Below are 18026 nucleotides of genomic sequence, written 5' to 3' on the forward strand. Positions count from 1 at the left end.
AGACACCATTTAGGCTAGTTCCCATGTAAGAACCCATTTACATACCTTTACTGAATGAATGAATGAATGAATGAATGAATGAATTAAACTGCAACTGCCCATGTAAGTACCCATGTCTGTACCTTTTATTAATGAAATTACCATTTGGGCTAGTTCCCATGTAAGCACCCTTTCCCGTTCCTTTTATTAATTAAATTGCCATTTAGTCTTGGTCCTGTGTAAGTATCCAATTCTGTACCTTTTATTTATTAAGCTGCCATTTAGGCTAGTTCCCATGTAAGTACCCAGTGTATTTGCATTTTTAACAAACAGAATGTATGATATATGACTAGATCTTAGATGACTATTTTTTATAAAAAAAAAATCTCCCAAGAATTTATGGCTTTACATATTTTTGGAGAAGAAATAGCTTACACACTTGGAAGTTTTGTGTATCTGTAGAGGAAAAAGGATGAAGGTGCATTTAGCCATGGAAACCAAAATGTGATGGACAGTTAGTAAGCGTATGGGATCAGTTACACATTGTACCTTCTGAATCGCAAGCAACAAATTAAGGTGCCATGTTACTGATAAAATTCAGCTTAGAGCAATGTACACCTCCAAGGGGGAGAGAAGCCATATGCTACCTGGGTTCGGACTCCACCATCATTAATATTGCGTCAAGTCTCCAGATGCTGCGAGCTGCATTAGCAGCACGACTTTCAATATCTGATCGAGCATATAAATTAATTATTTATAAATTAGTCTTCAGTCTTTGCATGTCTACAGGATATACTTACAGTATCCCACACAGATCAATCAGTGGCCTAGTTCATTCCACATAGAATATATACCCCCTGACGGAGCCATATCTTAGTAGCACCATGACTAAGGGAAGATGTGGAACCTCTGGGAACATAATGGAGCTACAAAGTCAAACTTCCCTATCAAAGACTTCTGTTTAGTTACAGGTTTGCTGATATAGATACATGCATACAGCCATTAATTGGCAAATATACTATATTAATGTGTAGGGTTTCTCTTCCATTTATTCCTACAAGGGGTAATGTAATAAAAGCTACTAAGTTTAACCTGGTCTGGTAACCCTTTACAACCAATCAGCAGGCAGCATTTACTAGTCTTACTGTGTTTGGTCTTACTACTCAGTCACACTGATTGCTGGGGGGCATGATCTTAAATGCACTACAAACTTATAATGCTCGCAAACAGTGTAGGACTCACGTACAATGAGGGGCTGTGACGTGGCACTTGAGCTTGCATATTTTGGCCAAAGTGTGGTACTAACACCTCATTTTTTATAATTAAATATTTTTTTTAAAGGCAAACCGAGCACTGGCAAATTTTCTCCTGTTTGAAAGCAAACCATGGTTAATGGGGTAACTAGACCTGGCACAAAGTTTGTGGGGCTTATTAATAAAATTCACACAGCACAGAATGGTTCACACAGTGAACATATTTGCCCTGTACATGGTTATATTTATAAAGCTGGATAAGAGTGGTGTATTTAATGTGCAAACAGAATTGCAAATTTTATTATACCTGCTTTGAGGCCACTGGGAACAGCATCCAATAGGTTGGTGAGCATTATGTTGCTCACTAGCCACTGGTTGTGGAACACTGGTCTAAAATAAAAAGAATGGCACCTCCCTCCCATATGTATAAATAAAATAATACAGAGAAGGGATGTTCTTCTCTGGTGTTTCCTACCCATATGTATAAATACAAATATTCAAAGATGGAAAGCACTGGGCACACAATAATCTATACCCTCATACTGTACTTTACCTCCTTCCCACATGAGAAATATAGTAGGATTGTTCTGTGCATATATTGAACGATACTGTAAAAAATAGTAACTGCAAGACAAACTCTACATATAAATAAGAAGACTCAACATAAACCAACAAAGCCACTAAATATTAACAGCTCGTATAAGAGTGTGGTGGGGTTCTTGACATTTGTACAAAGCAAGTTGCGGCCAATGGGACGAACAAAACCATAACATACGCGTAAGCACAGTAACGACCATGTATGTGGAATATAGAACTTATTTTACTGTACCCTTGAGATGTCCTCGTCCTAAGGTCACAAAGCCAGAGGAGATAAAATTGTGAAGATCAGGACCTCCGCTGCGATATATATCCTTCCCATAGTGTCCTGCTGAATGAGAAAGCACAGATAGAGTTAATGTGGAGAAGGTGGTAAGGAAGAGTTAAGAGAGGCCGTTCAGTGGAATAGTGGCCTCAGCACTAGAAAACTACATTCTATATCACTTCTAAGCAAAAGCAGTATAATCAGTTCAACTACAAAGGGAGACTATTCCTAGAATAAACCATATTGCTCAACTCTTCCATATTGCATGCATTAGTCCCGAATCCTGTAGCCCAGTGATTCCGAAATCGTGGAACTGACAAAGCAATTGCAGGGGGACCAAACGGAAAGCTTGTTCAAGGGAGGTTTTGGGTGAATTCCTACTGGTTTTCCAATATACTGTTGCTGTAGCTGTAAAATATCTTTCAATATTTTGTGTTTTTACCCCAAATGGGCTAAAAGTCATTTGGAAAGAATGGCCATTATAAAAACAACAAGCAAACAAGGAAAGACTTAGCATATATATATATATATATATATATATATATATATATATATATATATATATATATATATATATATATATATATATACAGACAAGACAAACCAATAGTTAACACTAAACTTCAAGCCTTAGACTAGAATGGTGTCAAAAAGTTCACAGATAATAATAATGCAGCAGAGTACTATTTGGCATACAGGAATATACAGTATATATAGTATACGTACAGACATCATTTTATTGCCATATACTATATACATGTTGGTAAATTCAACATTTAAAGACAAACATGAAATGAATAAGTCAAAATCCTTTTCATAAGAAGAGAAAGCCAGAAGTGAAGCAAATAGTTTGTACTGGTATGAGTCTCCTCCTGCAAGTCTGACCCTGGAGTACACACCAGCATCTTTCTAAAAATGAACTTGAATTATACAGTGTCCCCACACTAATCTCTATAATATCTATTAGTGTGTGCAGTTTATATACAAGAAGTAAAGGAAGAAATATTTCAGGCAGCGGGGTAAATAATGAATCAGTAGTTGTAGCTAAAATAGGCTTCATTTAAGCAATGAGTCCTTTATGGCTTCAGCCATGGAAAATGCAGGTTAAAGGGGACCTGTTACCCAGACATAAAAAGCTGTATAAGAAAAGACCATTTCAAATTATACATGAGACTTCATGTGCTCCATTCTGGTGCATAAACCAGGGTTATACAAAACTTGTCTTAATAGCAAGTGTCCACAAAATGGCAGCTGTCTACTAGCTGTGGTTGTGAATTCGAAGACAGAAGGCAACACAGATTAAAATAATTTTTATAGTGTGAGTAAAGTTTATTTTGCTTAGGGATGCACCGAATCCACTATTTGGGATTCGGCCGAATCCCCCAATCCTTCGTGAAAGATTCAGCCGAATACCAAACCAAATCTGAATCCCTAATTTGCATATGTAAATTAGCGGTAGGAAAGGAAAAAGTGGAAAAAATCCATCTTTTGTGACGAAAAGTCATGCGATTTTCCTACCCGCCCCTAATTTACATATGCAAATTAGGATTCGGATTCGGTTCGGCCAGGCACAAGGATTCAGCCGAATCCGAATCCTGCTGAAAAAGGCCGAATCCTGGCCGAATCCCAAACCGAATCCTGGATTCGGTGCATCCCTAATTTTGCTTTAAAAACACAATATAAAATAGTTTGGAATTATCTGTTAGGGTGACAGGTCCCCTACTTGCTAAGGAGAGTGGTAAAATTCTTAATTCATTTCCGTGTATTCAACAATAACTGCTGGATATTAACTATATCCCAGGACCTGACAGCAATGAGGAGAATAAAACAGGCCTACATAAGCAGCGGGTCTACATAAACTGACAGTGAGATAGTTTGGTGAAAATATGACTTCACAGAAGAACACTGCTGATAAATAGCCTATTTACTTCATGAAAAATGTGGAAATTGGGTCACTTAATTAAAAAGGATGATTGGTTACTCTCATCATGAGATTATAATTCACCTTTATATTGAAGCACGCCTTCGAAATGAATGCTGACCAACAATTCAGATATGAGGGATGCAGAGAGGTGAGCCTCACACCACAACCACCGCCCAATTTGGTTTTGGCTGGCAACACTTTCCAACCAAACTGATTAATTTTTCACCAGGAAGGTGAATGCTTTGGTCCCAAATAAAACTCATCTTAACTGTCTCTTTGGTCAGAAAATTAAACCTTTACTTGTTCTAGAAGACACATATGTAATATGGTCAGTGTATGGGCACCATTAGGGCAGTAAAAGACACATATGTAATATAGGCAGGGTGTGGGCACCTTAAAAGAGTGGTTCGCCTTTGAGTTAACTTTTAGTATACAGCATACACGCATCTTTACTCTCAGAAGAAAACCCAGTTAATGTGGTCAAGGTTTGGGCACCCTTACTTGCTGGAGAAAACAGAAGTAATATAGCCTGGGTATCGGATCAAGTAAGGATGAAAAGCCCAAGTTAGTGATTGATTCCAACCTGTGCAAAACCCATCATCTGCTCTGAGATATCAAGGGATGAGGAAAGGGATTATGTCCTAAATTCCAGAACACACCTATGTAGGGCAGAGCAGAATTCTGTTTAATATTCTATAAATATCAGGAATCACTGGAGAGCATGATGACATAACGTTCCCGTACATAAAGCATTTAGACAAACGCACCAACACAACAGACATACAGAGAGAGTATTATTAAAGCACAGTCACAAAACACTGCAAATTGTTTTACCAGAATGTTTCATTCTTTTATTAGGACAACAAGGTTTCTTTAACGTTATGAGACACACCAGATAAAGAAGACAATGTTATAAGGGGTGCCCCCTGGCATCAGTAGTTTTGAGTAGCAGAAACTCCATTGAGCATGAGACACAGAGAAGCACAAAGTTAAACAGCACTAAGCACAGGCAGATTGCCAGCACACTGACAACACTCTCTTTGTACCTATGGTGTTCAGGTGCCCTGGCGGTTCCATGCTTGTGGGAACATCGGAGAAACGCCGCGAGGCTGCAAAAGAGAAATCAAGTTTTCTAGAAAGGATGTCAAGGACTTTGCAATCACAGAGAGAGAGAGAGAGCTCACTTGGGTATCGGTCTGGAATGATGTGAAATTAGAAGCATCCAATGTGACATTTCTTGGCTAAAGAAGGGTTCGTTTGTTGGCTCCACACTATCATCAGTGCCATGGTTTTTAGCACATCAAAATAAGAAGAAAAAATAACATTTCTGGGGGAAGGGGAAAATTGATAGGCACCTCCATTGATTCTAGTCACTTACTCTTGATCCCTTCAGAGGATGCAGGCATCGGAAAAACATGGTGGGGTAGCACTAAAAAAAAGTATCTCAAGCTGGTGCATTTTTTTTGCAGAAGTCAATCCACAGTCTAGGGTCTGAAGTAAATGTCTTGAATAATTGGTGGTGGTGGGGTGTCTACCAATTTGATAACTTCAGTGAGTCTCCCCTTCTTTGTCTTTTATTGATGTCAAAGGAATTCCATGAGACACTACCCTTTAATATACTATTATATTATTACTGTTACTACACTGGCATCATCCACTAACTAAACTTTAATCAGGCAGCACAGTATTAAGTCAGAACATCAGCACAAACCAAGTTGTAACTGCTAAACAGTCATGACAAGACATAAATATACCCTTATGTTACTCTTGAGTAAATCTATTTCATATGTTAATATAAACAAATAAAGAAGGAAAGTAATGGACGCACCATAAGCCGTACCTTTATTTTGTACTGTCTAAGGGAAACACTATACCTATATGTATAAAGAAAATATACATAGAAGGAATGTTCTGGGCACACCATAAGCTATACCCTTTATTTTTTACTGTCTAAGAGAAACAATATACCAATATGTATAAATACAAATGTACAGAGAAAGAAAGTTCTCGGCACACATTAATTTATACCTTCAAATTTTACTGTTTAAGAAAAACACTATACCTATATGTATAAAGACAAATGTATAGAAAAAGGAATGTTCTGGGCACACAATCCTATACTGTCTGTGGTGAGGAAAGCAATTGAAAATTGAGGAACAACTTATAGACAAAAATGCCTTATCCCCATGACAAGGAAGAAAGTTTGAAACTGGGTATTTAAAAGTTTACATCATAACAAAATATATCATTGAAATAGTGGCTTCCATAATTAGGAGAGGATTCTGGGAGGCAGTTATTTTTCCGACAAAGTAAACAATCCAACAGAGGAATGGCTCCCGGAAAGTTCTACAATGAGTGGGGTGTACATATTTCAGTCCGACAAGGCAGAACTGATTGGGATTCAGTACTGAGGGTCCCTGCCAAGCGCAGCTTACACAGATTTGGCTGCAAGGTTTATAATTATTTCCATGCAACCTGGTGACACAAGAAGAAGTGAAGTGTCAGAAAACTCCGAGCCAGTGAGTGCGGGATAATGATATGCCTGGCATCCAAGAACATCTCTCAGCAATGGCACTACAGGAGTAGGAGTCGGGAAGGAACAGGAGATGCAGCCAGAGCAGGATGATTATATTGTTGTGTTCTCAAAAATCAGGGACATAGTGAGAGAAAGAGAGAGAGTGAGAGGAGACATAAGTTGACATATAGGGATATGAGTTCCTACTGTTATCAATGGGTGACACTGCCATTAAAATGAGTACAGCTGTTTGAGGCACATCACTCCCAAACCCTATATTGTATCACTTTGCCCTATTTCTAAATCAAAATAAGCCCAGGAACTATATGTTCATCATCTTCTCCCTATATACTCCACTTACTCATATTTTACTTTGGCATTTTAAGCCCCCTTTTATTTTATAACAAGGTTGCAGATATATAGAAACATTGAAATAACAGTCACCCTGCTATAGTTCCAGGGGTACCCAGGGCACAAATAAACACTCATCTCAAATCTCACCCTAACTGGCCTTCAGACTGGGTCTCCTTAGCTCATAACAAGGTTACAGATATATAGAAACATTGGGGTAACAGTCACCCTGCTATAGTTCCAGGGGTACCCAGGGCACAAATAAGCACTCACCCCAAATCTAACCCTAACTGGCCTTCTGACTAGGCCCCCTTATCTTATAACAATGTGGCTACCTCTGTCTACTATAGTACTCTCACCACTGCCCTAAATGAGCTTGCTCCTTTAAAAACTAAACGTTCTAGACCCAAACCACTTCAACTTTGGCATACTGCTCATACAAAAGCGCTCCAAAGACACTCACGTGCACTTGAGCGTCGCTGGCGCAAATCCCGTTCAGAATCAGACTTTTGGAGCTACAAATCTGCCCTGCGCTCCTTTAACACCAGCCTCTTCCAAGCCAAACAAACATACTTTACTTCACTCATTAACTCCCTTTCTAAAAAACCAGCACAACTTTTCTCCACCTTTAACACTCTCCTTTCCCCTTCTCCACCCCCTCCATGCACATCTGTCTCTGCTCAAGATATTGCTGAGCACTTCAAAAACAAAATTGACACTATCAGAAGGGACATTACACTACTCAACCCCCCTAGACTTCCACCACCCTCCCTCCACACTCCCCAGTCCCTCCTGTGCTCCTTCACCCCTGTCACTGATGAGGAAGTCTCAAAGCTTCTGGCCTCTTCTCACCTTACCACCTGCCCGCTTGATCCAATTCCCTCAAAACTTCTCCGCAATACCAATCCGTGTCTAATCAAAGCCTTAACTCACCTATTAAATCTTTCCCTCTCAACTGGACTGTTTCCTTCTCAACTAAAACATGCTCTTGTCACCCCCATCCTGAAAAAACCCTCTCTTGATCCCTCCAATCTTGACAACCTCCGACCTATCTCTCTGCTACCTTTCATCTCTAAACTACTTGAGCGCCTAGTCTACAACCGACTTACCTCATTCCTCTCTGACAATAACCTGCTGGACCCCCTACAATCTGGTTTTAAGCCACAACACTCCACGGAAACTGCCCTGACTCGACTGACTAATGACCTTTTAACCGCTAAAGCCAACAATCACTTCTCACTACTAATACTGCTTGACCTCTCAGCCGCATTTGACACTGTAGATCACCCTCTCCTCCTCCAGTCCCTCCAGTCACTTGGCCTTCGTGACACAGCCCTGTCTTGGTTCTCTTCTTACATCACCAATCGTTCCTTCAGTGTCTCCTACAATGGAGTAGCATCTTCTCCCCTACCTCTTTCTGTTGGAGTTCCCCAAGGCTCTGTCCTGGGACCATTACTATTCTCCCTCTATACTTCCTCCCTTGGCAAATTAATAAATTCTTATGGTTTCCACTACCACCTCTATGCTGACGATACTCAGATCTATCTCTCATCTCCTGATCTCAACCCAGAACTCCTAACTCGCGTCTCCTCCTGCCTGTCCGCTATCTCTACCTGGATGTCACAACGCTACCTTAAATTAAACCTCTCTAAAACTGAAATGGTTCTCTTTCCTCCAACTAACACCAGTAGCATCCCCGAAGTATCCATCATAGTTAACAATTCCACTATCACCCCCTCTCCCCAGGCCCGGTGCCTTGGGGTTATCCTAGATTCTGCCCTGTCATTCACTCCTCATATCCAGTCACTTATTAAATCTTGTCACTTCCACCTAAGGAACATATCCAAAATACGATCATTTATCACCCAAGACGCTGCCAAAATTCTTATTCACTCTCTCATCATATCGCGTCTAGACTACTGTAACTCTCTTTTAATTGGCCTCCCCCTCCAGAGACTGTCACCTCTCCAGTCCATAATGAACACTGCTGCGAGGCTCATACACCTCAGCAACCGCTCCTCCTCTGCCTCGCCATTCTGTCAATCCCTGCACTGGCTTCCGTTACCTTTCAGAATCAAATTCAAATTAATGACACTGACTTTCAAAGCACTTCATAACTCTGCCCCACCCTACATCTCTAAACTCATCTCTATATACTCACCCACTCGCTTACTACGCTCCTCTACTGACCTGCTACTCAACTCTTCTCTCATTACCTCCTCACATGCTCGCATTCAAGACTTTGCAAGGGCTGCACCCCTCCTCTGGAACGCTCTCCCACGGTCTGTCCGACTTTCTCCCAACCTTTCTACTTTCAAGAAATCTCTGAAAACGCACTTCTTTCGAGAAGCCTACCCTCACTCTGCTTAACTACCAAACGCAATACCACATTTCTCACCCACTTAATTCGATCTTGCCCACTCCCACACCTTGTATATTACTCCCTTCCCTTTAGACTGTATGCCTATGCATAGGGCCTTCCTCACCTTTTTGTACCTGTATTGATTGTGATGTTTGTTACTCCATATATTCTATGTATGTAATTCATGTGATGTAGTTGTATAATCACATTTACTTTACAGTGCTACGCAATATGTTGGCGCTATATAAATACATGTTAATAATAAAATAAAATAATAACAAGGTTACAGATATAAGAAACATCCAGGCCCGGCAAGGCCACAAAGGCCTGGGCCTAGGGCGGCAAAATATTATGGGGAGCACTTGGGACACACAGCTCCCCAGTGCTCCGGGGCTTGCACGCATGTGCAAGTGCTCTCGTGGAGGGGGGTAAGTGCAGGTGTGCGATAGGACCGTGTTGCCATGTGGCGCCCGCCAGGGAAATCCGGCCCTGATAACATTGGGGTAACTGTCACCCTGCCATAGTTCTCGGTGTACCCGTTGCAAATAAGCACTCACCCAAATCTCACTCTAACTGACCTTCAGACTGAGCCCTCTTAGCTTATAACAAGGTTACAGATATATAGAAACATTGGGCTAAGAGTCACCCTGCTATAGTTCCAGGGGTACCCAGGTTACAAATAAACACCCCAAATCTCACCCTAACTGGCCTTCAGACTGAGCCCCCTTAGCTCATAACAAGGTTACAAATATATAGAAACATTGGGGTAATAGTCACCCTGCTATAGTTCCAGGGGTACCCAGGACACAAATAAGCTCTCACCCCAAATCTCACTCTAACTGGTCTTCAGGCTGGGGCCCCTTAGCTCATAACAAGGTTACAGATATATAGAAACATTGGAGTAATAGTCACCCTGCTAAAGTTCCAGGGGTACCCAGGGCACAAATAAGCACTCACCCCAAGTTGTCCTAACTGGTCCCACCTAGAGCAGTCCTGGCTGCCCCAAGTGCAATATCAGCTGTGGTATACAGAATATAATATATCCTTTCTGTCCCCTGGCCTATATCCAGTGTTGGACCCTCCTTGTGAAAAAGAACAGGGCAGATTTGCAGGGATTATAGAAGACAACAAGGGAAATACAGGGTTGACAGAGAGTTCAAACAAAGGGAATTCCTTAGGGACCAGTTTCTGTGCCGGGAAACATCCATGTGTCACAGAGAGAAATTCCTAAAGAGAGAGACGCCAGAGGATAATTTCTGATTGAGATCACAGTGTGACATTTCCCCCACACCCCAAAGCTTTAGAGATCGTCATGTTGGTGTCATTAACAAGGGACATAGGTAACTATTAGAGGCGGCAAATGTATACCTCAATAGGTCAGTCTGTGATGGCTGTGATGCTTTATGCTATAGATAGATTTATCTCTCCATCTGACTATCTAAAGTGATGGCGAATTTGTCCTGTTTGCTTCACAAATTTACTGTGAAATTCTCGATGCGGCTAAAAATTTACAAAATGCATTGCATTCAACGGGCATCAAAATAATTTCGATGTGCGTCAATTTTCACGCAATTTTTATACGCTTGCCTATTTTGTCCAAATGCATTAAAGTCAATGGGCATTTGATTAATTTCGAATTCTCGCCGCAGTTTTGCGATTTTATTTGCTGGCTGCGAATCGCGGAAATTCGCCGAGAATTCGCGCCTGCCGAATTTATTCGTCCATCACTATCATCTATCCATTTTAATGTTTCCCTTGATTGGCAGTGGACTGTTAATGGCTTAGATGCCTTTGCTTGAATATTAGCAAAGGGCAGAAAAGGAATTGGGAACATGTCACTCCCAATACCCCTAAGTTGTCATGGAATCTAACAGTTTCTCTGTGTGCTCTAAATACAGGGGGTCCAAAAACAAATAGGTTGTAGGTGCGGGTATCATTAACATGATCAGCCCCACACCACCACCATACTGGAGCTCCTTATTGTATCACAAATGTTACCTGGTGCAGAAGTAGCGGGAGCCAATAAAGCAGACTACTAGCTGACGGACAGGGCAGTGTGACCTCCTCCCATAAAGCAAGGACAGTGAGTGGACTTTTTCCATCTTACACCCCATTTTGAACCCCCATAAGTGTGGAATAGATTAATGAAAGCATTATATAAGGAGATTCAATATGCTGACATTTACAAAGGCACGGTGCAGAAAACTCTGATCCCTAGAGCTTACATTCTATTTGACTCCTTCAGGACATCATGTAAATATTTCCACCTATCTGCAGAAAGTTAATGAACCCCATGAAAGGCGTCTGTTGTGTTTGAGAAATGAATCCCACTGTGTTACCCAATTAGCTTCAAAGTGTCAGTCAGGAGCCCATCAGCCAAACACACGGCGAGGCCTAAGAGCTTCTCAGAGAGTGTTCCAAAGGTTCCCAGGTGCCCGAGACCTAGGGATTAACAGCAATTACTGCACCGAAACCATCAAAGCGCAAGTTTGAAATAGGAAACTGGGTCTGATAATGATATGTAATTAACTGCAAAACAAAACCAGACTTTAGCCTTTGTAAAATAGAACCAAATATTAAATGGGATCAGGCAGTACATTTTAAAGATATAACTTATTGTGTTCCCAGAACATTCTCTCTTTAATGTATGCATATGGGTAGGAGCTGCCATGTTATTTCTCTTAGACAGTACAGGAACGGCTATCCTAAAGGTGGCCATAGACGTAGAGAACCGCTCGTATGGCCATAAAATTTTTTGCCGCACGTAGCGGCGCAATTTTTTTGACCACACCCCTTTCTGTGGCCACACCCCTTAATTACCATGTTTGTTTTACAAAATTTGGCAGGTTATGAAAGTTTGAAAATAATTCTCCTTATCTAAACTGTGTTTTTGTGTCTCAAAATTGTTACAAAGTATCTTATCTGCACCTGTTAGCTGTTCTGGGCTCTCTGCTAAAAGCCAATTAAGTGAGAAACTTTGTTTCTTTTTCTGGCTGTTTAGTGCAGAGAAAAGAGGGACTTTCCAGTACAAATGAGGGACTGCGGGTTGAGCTGTCAAAAGAGGGACTGTCCCTCCGAAAAAGGGACAGTTGGGAGGTATGCGTATGGCGCATATTGGGGTCAAGATCGGATCATAATGCATCCAAAACAGGCAATCGGATTGCGGATCCGACGGGACTTTTTAATCTGCCCGATCGAGATCTGGGTGACTCAGTTGCCGATTCGGTCTATCTGTAGCTTTTATCAGCCCGTGTATGGGGGCCTTAAATGTAAAACAGCATTCTGTCATAGTGGCACAGTCCCTATCTGATACCCATTGTAAGCAGCAGTCCTGTCCTGCTTTATGGCTGAGATTCTAGCTATCTGTATAAAAGAGCATTCTGTCATAGTGGCACAGTCCCTGTCTGATGCCCATTGTAAGCAGCAGTCCTGTCCTGCTTTATGGCTGAGATTTCTAGCTATCTTTATAACAGAGCATTTACACTACAGCAGTCTAAATTTCATTGTGACTGAGATAAGAAAACTTACCAAGGGAAAGGAAACTACACCACAGCAGCACGTAAATGTGCAATTATATTAAAACTGAACATATTTAGTAGCAAAACACTAATGGTGTAGAAAAGTGCGGTAGAACAAAATCTGAGAATGTGAGCTATTAGGCTAATAGCCTCCCCTTAATCTAAGGTATAGTCACGGGCTCCTGTGGAGACATCATTCACATATGTAAGGAGCAAATGGCAGGCAATCGGAGCAACATGGCCCCCTTGAGTTCTTTGGTGGCTTTTTTTAGATCTATTTTGCTGTCAACAGGATAATTACCCGGAGGGGCTTTCAGAGACGTAACGAAAATGCTCCCACAGAGAACAGTGGGGTTTGCGACGTCTCATCTGACAACCATTTGCAGTTAATACTCTGTCAGTGATTAATTGTCCTTCCCACTATAGAGTCAGGCTTGCAGGCGAGGCACACTCTGTATCAGTGACTCCTAGACTTGTGTTGTATCACTCGGCAGCTTCCTCATAGTGTGTTCCCTGCACTGCACAAGCCCAGTGCTAATGCCCAGCTGCCCCCTCGCTGCTTACAGGCCTCACACTGGCATATAGAGGAACAGTGAATAGCCAATTAAATGAATGAAGGGCATATAATAATGATATTGAGATGTTTATATGAAGTTATAATACACAAAAGCCATGAATATCCTGTAAATTATATCCTTATAAACGGTGAGTTCTGATGTCATCAGTTATAAACGGTGAGTTCTGATGTAATTTCTGTCACATGACTCACTGAAATTTGTGTATTATAATAAATAAAGTACCCCCAGTTGCAAAATATGAGGATATTAGAAGTTACCTCGGAGTTCCATGACCTGTATAAAAACACTCGGCCTTCGGCCTCGTGTTTTTATATGGTCATGAAACTCCTCGGTAACTTATAATATCCTTATATTTTACAAGAGGGGGTACTTTATTCACTATATAATGTAAGTAAATATCATTTAGATAATTACTACTCTCAATACAGGACAATCAATCGGACAAGTCTTTTTCTTGTCCAGCCCCTGCAATACCACTATGCTTATTTCCACAGTACTCCCATGTCCAGCCCCTTCAGTACCTCTGTACCTATTTTCCCACTACTCCCATGTCCAACCCCTGCAGTACCACTTTGCCTATTTTCCTCAGTACTCCCATATCCAGCCCCAGCAGTACCAGTAGGCCTATTTTTTTTAGTACTCCCATGTCCAGCCACTGCAGTACCACTATACCATTTCCCCAGTACTCCTATGTCCAACCCCTGTAGTACCACTATGCCTATTTCCCCAGTACTCCCACGTTGAGCTCCTACAGTACCATTATACCTATTTCCCCAGTACTCCATGTCCAGCCCTTGCAGTACCCCTATGCTTATTTTCCCCAGTACTCCCATGTCCAGCCCCGCAGTTACCACTATACAATTTCCCCAGTACTCCCATGTCCAGCCCCTGCAGTACCACTATATCTATTTTCCCAGTACTCCCATGTCCAGCCCCTGCAGTACCACTATATCTATTTTCCCAGTACTCCCATGCAGTATCAGAATAACTAATCCCTCCTTCCTTCACATTATTTTATATCTGGTCATATTTTCTTGATAAATCGCTTGTCTTTAAAGGGAATCACCTGCCTGGGAAACAACCTGGGATCTGACAGGCAGTTAGTAAAGTACTTTTATTGCAGTGTTCCCAATTAAAAAGACAAAAAAACAAAACTGGATAGAAAGTAACGAATGAAAGAAGTGAATAGCAGGATTTTCTATTCACACCTTCTAATTGCCAGATGTCATGAAACAAAGGCGGCATTAGGAGGCTGCTGGCAGGGGAAAGCATTGAATTCAGTTTTGGGGAAAGGCTTGACTATCTCCATAAAGAGGCTTTTGAGGTCCTTAAGGTTCAATCCACATAATTGACCTACAAAATATACCTTTGCAAGGAATGTAATGATAATTGGTTTCCAAATCCAGCCACACTTAAAGTAATTACTTTAGCACTTTTAGCAACCTGGAAAATATTTACTAAGAATTTTTTTATTCCCTAAGCGTGTTTCTGTACATAGGAAGGTTTTCTTACAAATCACGTATAAGTGCTCATTTACTAAGCCCACACCTGTGGATTCATTGTTCGCTGCACCTTATGCTTCATATTCACCTGAAACCTTGTGCAGGGCACTGTACGCAATGGAGTCCTTGACTACTTGATTTTAAGCACCCCAAATTATCCCGTGTACAGATTTAAATTAGGGATGCACCGAATCCAGAATTCGGTTCAGGATTTGGCCAGGATTCGGCCTTTTTCAGCAGGATCCGGATTCAGCCGAATCATTCTGCCCAGCCCAATTGAATCCGAATCCTAATTTGCATATGCAAATTAGGGGCGGGGAGGGAAATTGCGTGACTTTTTGCCAGAAAACAAGGAAGTAAAACATTTTTCCCCTTCCCACCCTTAATTTGCATATGAAAATTAGGGTTCGGATTCGGTTCGGTATTCGGCCGAACCTTTCGTGAAGGATTCGGGGGTTCGGCCGAATCCAAAATAGTGGATTCGGTGCATCCCTAATTTAAATACAGGTACCTAAACTTGTTTAACGCTTCAGACCCTTACAGCCAAGGACGGAGAACAGACCTATGATGGAAACCGTTCCAAGGAAATTATTAGCAGGGTTCTGGAGGGATGCAGGAGACGACTAAAACCAAGGGACACAATATAATTTAGCAGGAAGAAAAAGTGAAAGGAACCTAAGGAACAACATCTTTATGGAAAGGAATAGATGGATGAAATGGCAACATAAATGACTATTATCTGTGTTACAGGATGATATGACAGTTTGACAGCCTTAGCAGAAAGAAACCTTTCCCATCTGGAGTTGTTTATTGCAGTTATGATTAAGTGAGTGTTCTTCCCATATTGCATGGATATAATATCTGAGATATCAGACAGCCAATTGTGATTCAATGTCTAACCCCAAACACCTACCCTCTCAATGATGTTACTGCCCCATAAAAGAGCTTGATGTTGGCAAGTGCAGCATTAATTAGCTTCCGTCGACCCAGAGTCTAACCCCTTTGTCACAATGAAATACATATAACACATGTGGGCAGGAACAGCACAACTTTTAAGGAGAACTATAGCTTAACTAAAGAAATAGGGAAGAAATGTTGCAAATTATGTTTTGGGCTTCTATACCAGCTAGTGATGCACCGAATCTGGGATTTTGTTCAGGATTTGGCCAAGATTTAACCTTTTTCAGCAGAATTCGTACTCGGCTGAATCCAAGTGCCTGGCCGAACTGAACTCGAGTCAAAAAAATTACGTGACTTTTCGTCACACAAACATAGAATTCAAATATTTCTTAACCACATGCTATGCGTGCTGTTCTTTCCCCCCTAATTTACATTTGCAAATTAGTGTTTAGATTTGGTTGAATCTTAAAATAGCAGATTCGGTGCATCCCTAATACCAGCATAATGTAACCATAGTGCTTTACCAGTAAAGATCTGTACCTCCAACATGCCCCAGTAGCTTCCCATCTTCTATCCTGCTGATTCAACGCACATGCTCTGTGCTGCTGCCACTTACCTGATGCACAATAAACTGAACATATATAATATATATATATATATATATATATATATATATATATATATATATATTATATATATATATATATATATATATATATTATATCTCATTTTCTGCTCGATGATTTGTGATGACCCCTAAGCTTAACGTCTCAACAGCTGATCAAAGCCCACTGAGCATGTGCAGTGTCACTGACACTCCTAACAAAATGCAAGATAAGAAACTCATGTGACAACTTTACTACTATTGCAAAGATGAAACTTTTTGCTGGTTAAATAAGTTCAGTATATAAAATATGGCATTTCTAGCCATATTCATTTTCAGGGTTTAGGTTTCCTTTAATAAAACCAAGCTTATAAAACAGTATCATAATAACAATGTTTAAAATATTCTCCTCCTTGAATACTTGATTATCTTTGTTGCCACTATGCCATCCACTTCACATATGCTTCTGAAATAGGCATCTGGAGGTGCCCCCAAGAATCTTATGTTACCAAAGCACTACCTGGAGGTAGTAGACAGGCATTCCCCACCTATCCAGACTTGGAAAACTTTAAATCAATCTAAAACCTTGTATAGCCCTTAGCCACAACCATCTACACCCAAAAAAACCTCAGCAGAGGCAGGACAGGATACCACTGTCAACAAGCAACCACATTCCCTTGTCCAAAGCTCCTCACTTCCCCCAACCAACTTTCCCAATATCCGCCACTTCTACCTATTATCCATGGTTCTTCTTGGATCTTTGCATAACTATAGAGTTATCTATTCAATGCACCCACAATTTCAGCACAATTGCTTCCTTATATTTCTAAAAGAAGGTGAAGCTACCTCTACCAACACCCCCACCCCTGCCAACCCTGTGTGATTGACGGATCCTTCTGAAGTGGACCAGAACATGAAAACCATTTTCATCACTAAGAGGATAGATATGCCTTCATTTTCAGAAAATGTATGCCTTCTGCAACCTCCAAAGAGTCACCATCAATAGCCCACTTTGAAAATTATCCTTTGCCGGAATGCAAGCTCAGCTGCCGCTGAGCCATTGATTATGGTCGATGACGGGAGCAGTCACAGTGATGGGAGCAGTCACCAGCAGGTTGCAGCCCAGTTCAAGATGTCAAATGGAAGCATTTCCAATTACCAATCAGCGGGCAGAAAGCAAATCTATGGCTCAGACCCATTTGTCTAAATTATGAACCAGTGTAGACCTCATCGTACACAAGGGGAATATCAAAATATCAAGGCACCAAAAACACCATTCAGCAGTTATGAGGGGAGACAGTTGCATGTTCTGTTCATGCAAGCACCTTAGAATTCCCAAAAACTGGAGGGGATCTGAGGAATAGAGCTGAAAGCATATGTGCAATGATTCAGCTATACCCCAAAATTTCCCCTGTTAGACCTCAGCAATAGGTCAATAAAGGTTCCAACTTGCAACTGTTCCTTTGGTCACTGGGCAGTGAAGACTGTGCCTAAATGTAACATTTAATGTGGCCATACATGTACTAAGAAATTGGTGTGTTTATGCTGGTTGGATGATAATAACTGATATCTATGTAGCATGGATATCAGACAGTTCTCAATCAGGTAGGTTTGAAAGTTAAGGATGAAGAAAAGTCACCAGGCAGAGTAGAGCAGTCTGCAGAGCAAACAGAGCAAA

The 18026-nt window shown here is 41.1% G+C and overlaps 1 protein-coding gene across 7 annotated transcripts in view; it reads right to left on the reverse strand.

Annotated features, from left to right (window-relative positions):
* The window catches only part of shisa6.L (shisa family member 6 L homeolog), a 127142-nt gene that overhangs the window by 77784 nt on the left and 31332 nt on the right, over nt 1-18026 (reverse strand). For 3 of the 7 annotated variants that reach the window (XM_041576019.1, XM_041576016.1, XM_041576015.1), the window contains exons 4-5: nt 5065-5127; nt 2062-2160 (exon numbers count right to left, since the gene is read on the reverse strand). In XM_041576019.1, coding sequence (XP_041431953.1) covers nt 2062-2160; nt 5065-5127 — 162 coding nt within the window. The remainder of the gene's footprint in view (nt 1-2061; nt 2161-5064; nt 5128-18026) is intronic. The other 4 variants (XM_018235438.2, XM_041576017.1, XM_041576020.1 and 1 more) reach the window with 2 other exon arrangements.

Source organism: Xenopus laevis, chromosome 9_10L (genome assembly GCF_017654675.1).
Source record: "Xenopus laevis strain J_2021 chromosome 9_10L, Xenopus_laevis_v10.1, whole genome shotgun sequence".
Taxonomy (NCBI): domain Eukaryota; kingdom Metazoa; phylum Chordata; class Amphibia; order Anura; family Pipidae; genus Xenopus; species Xenopus laevis.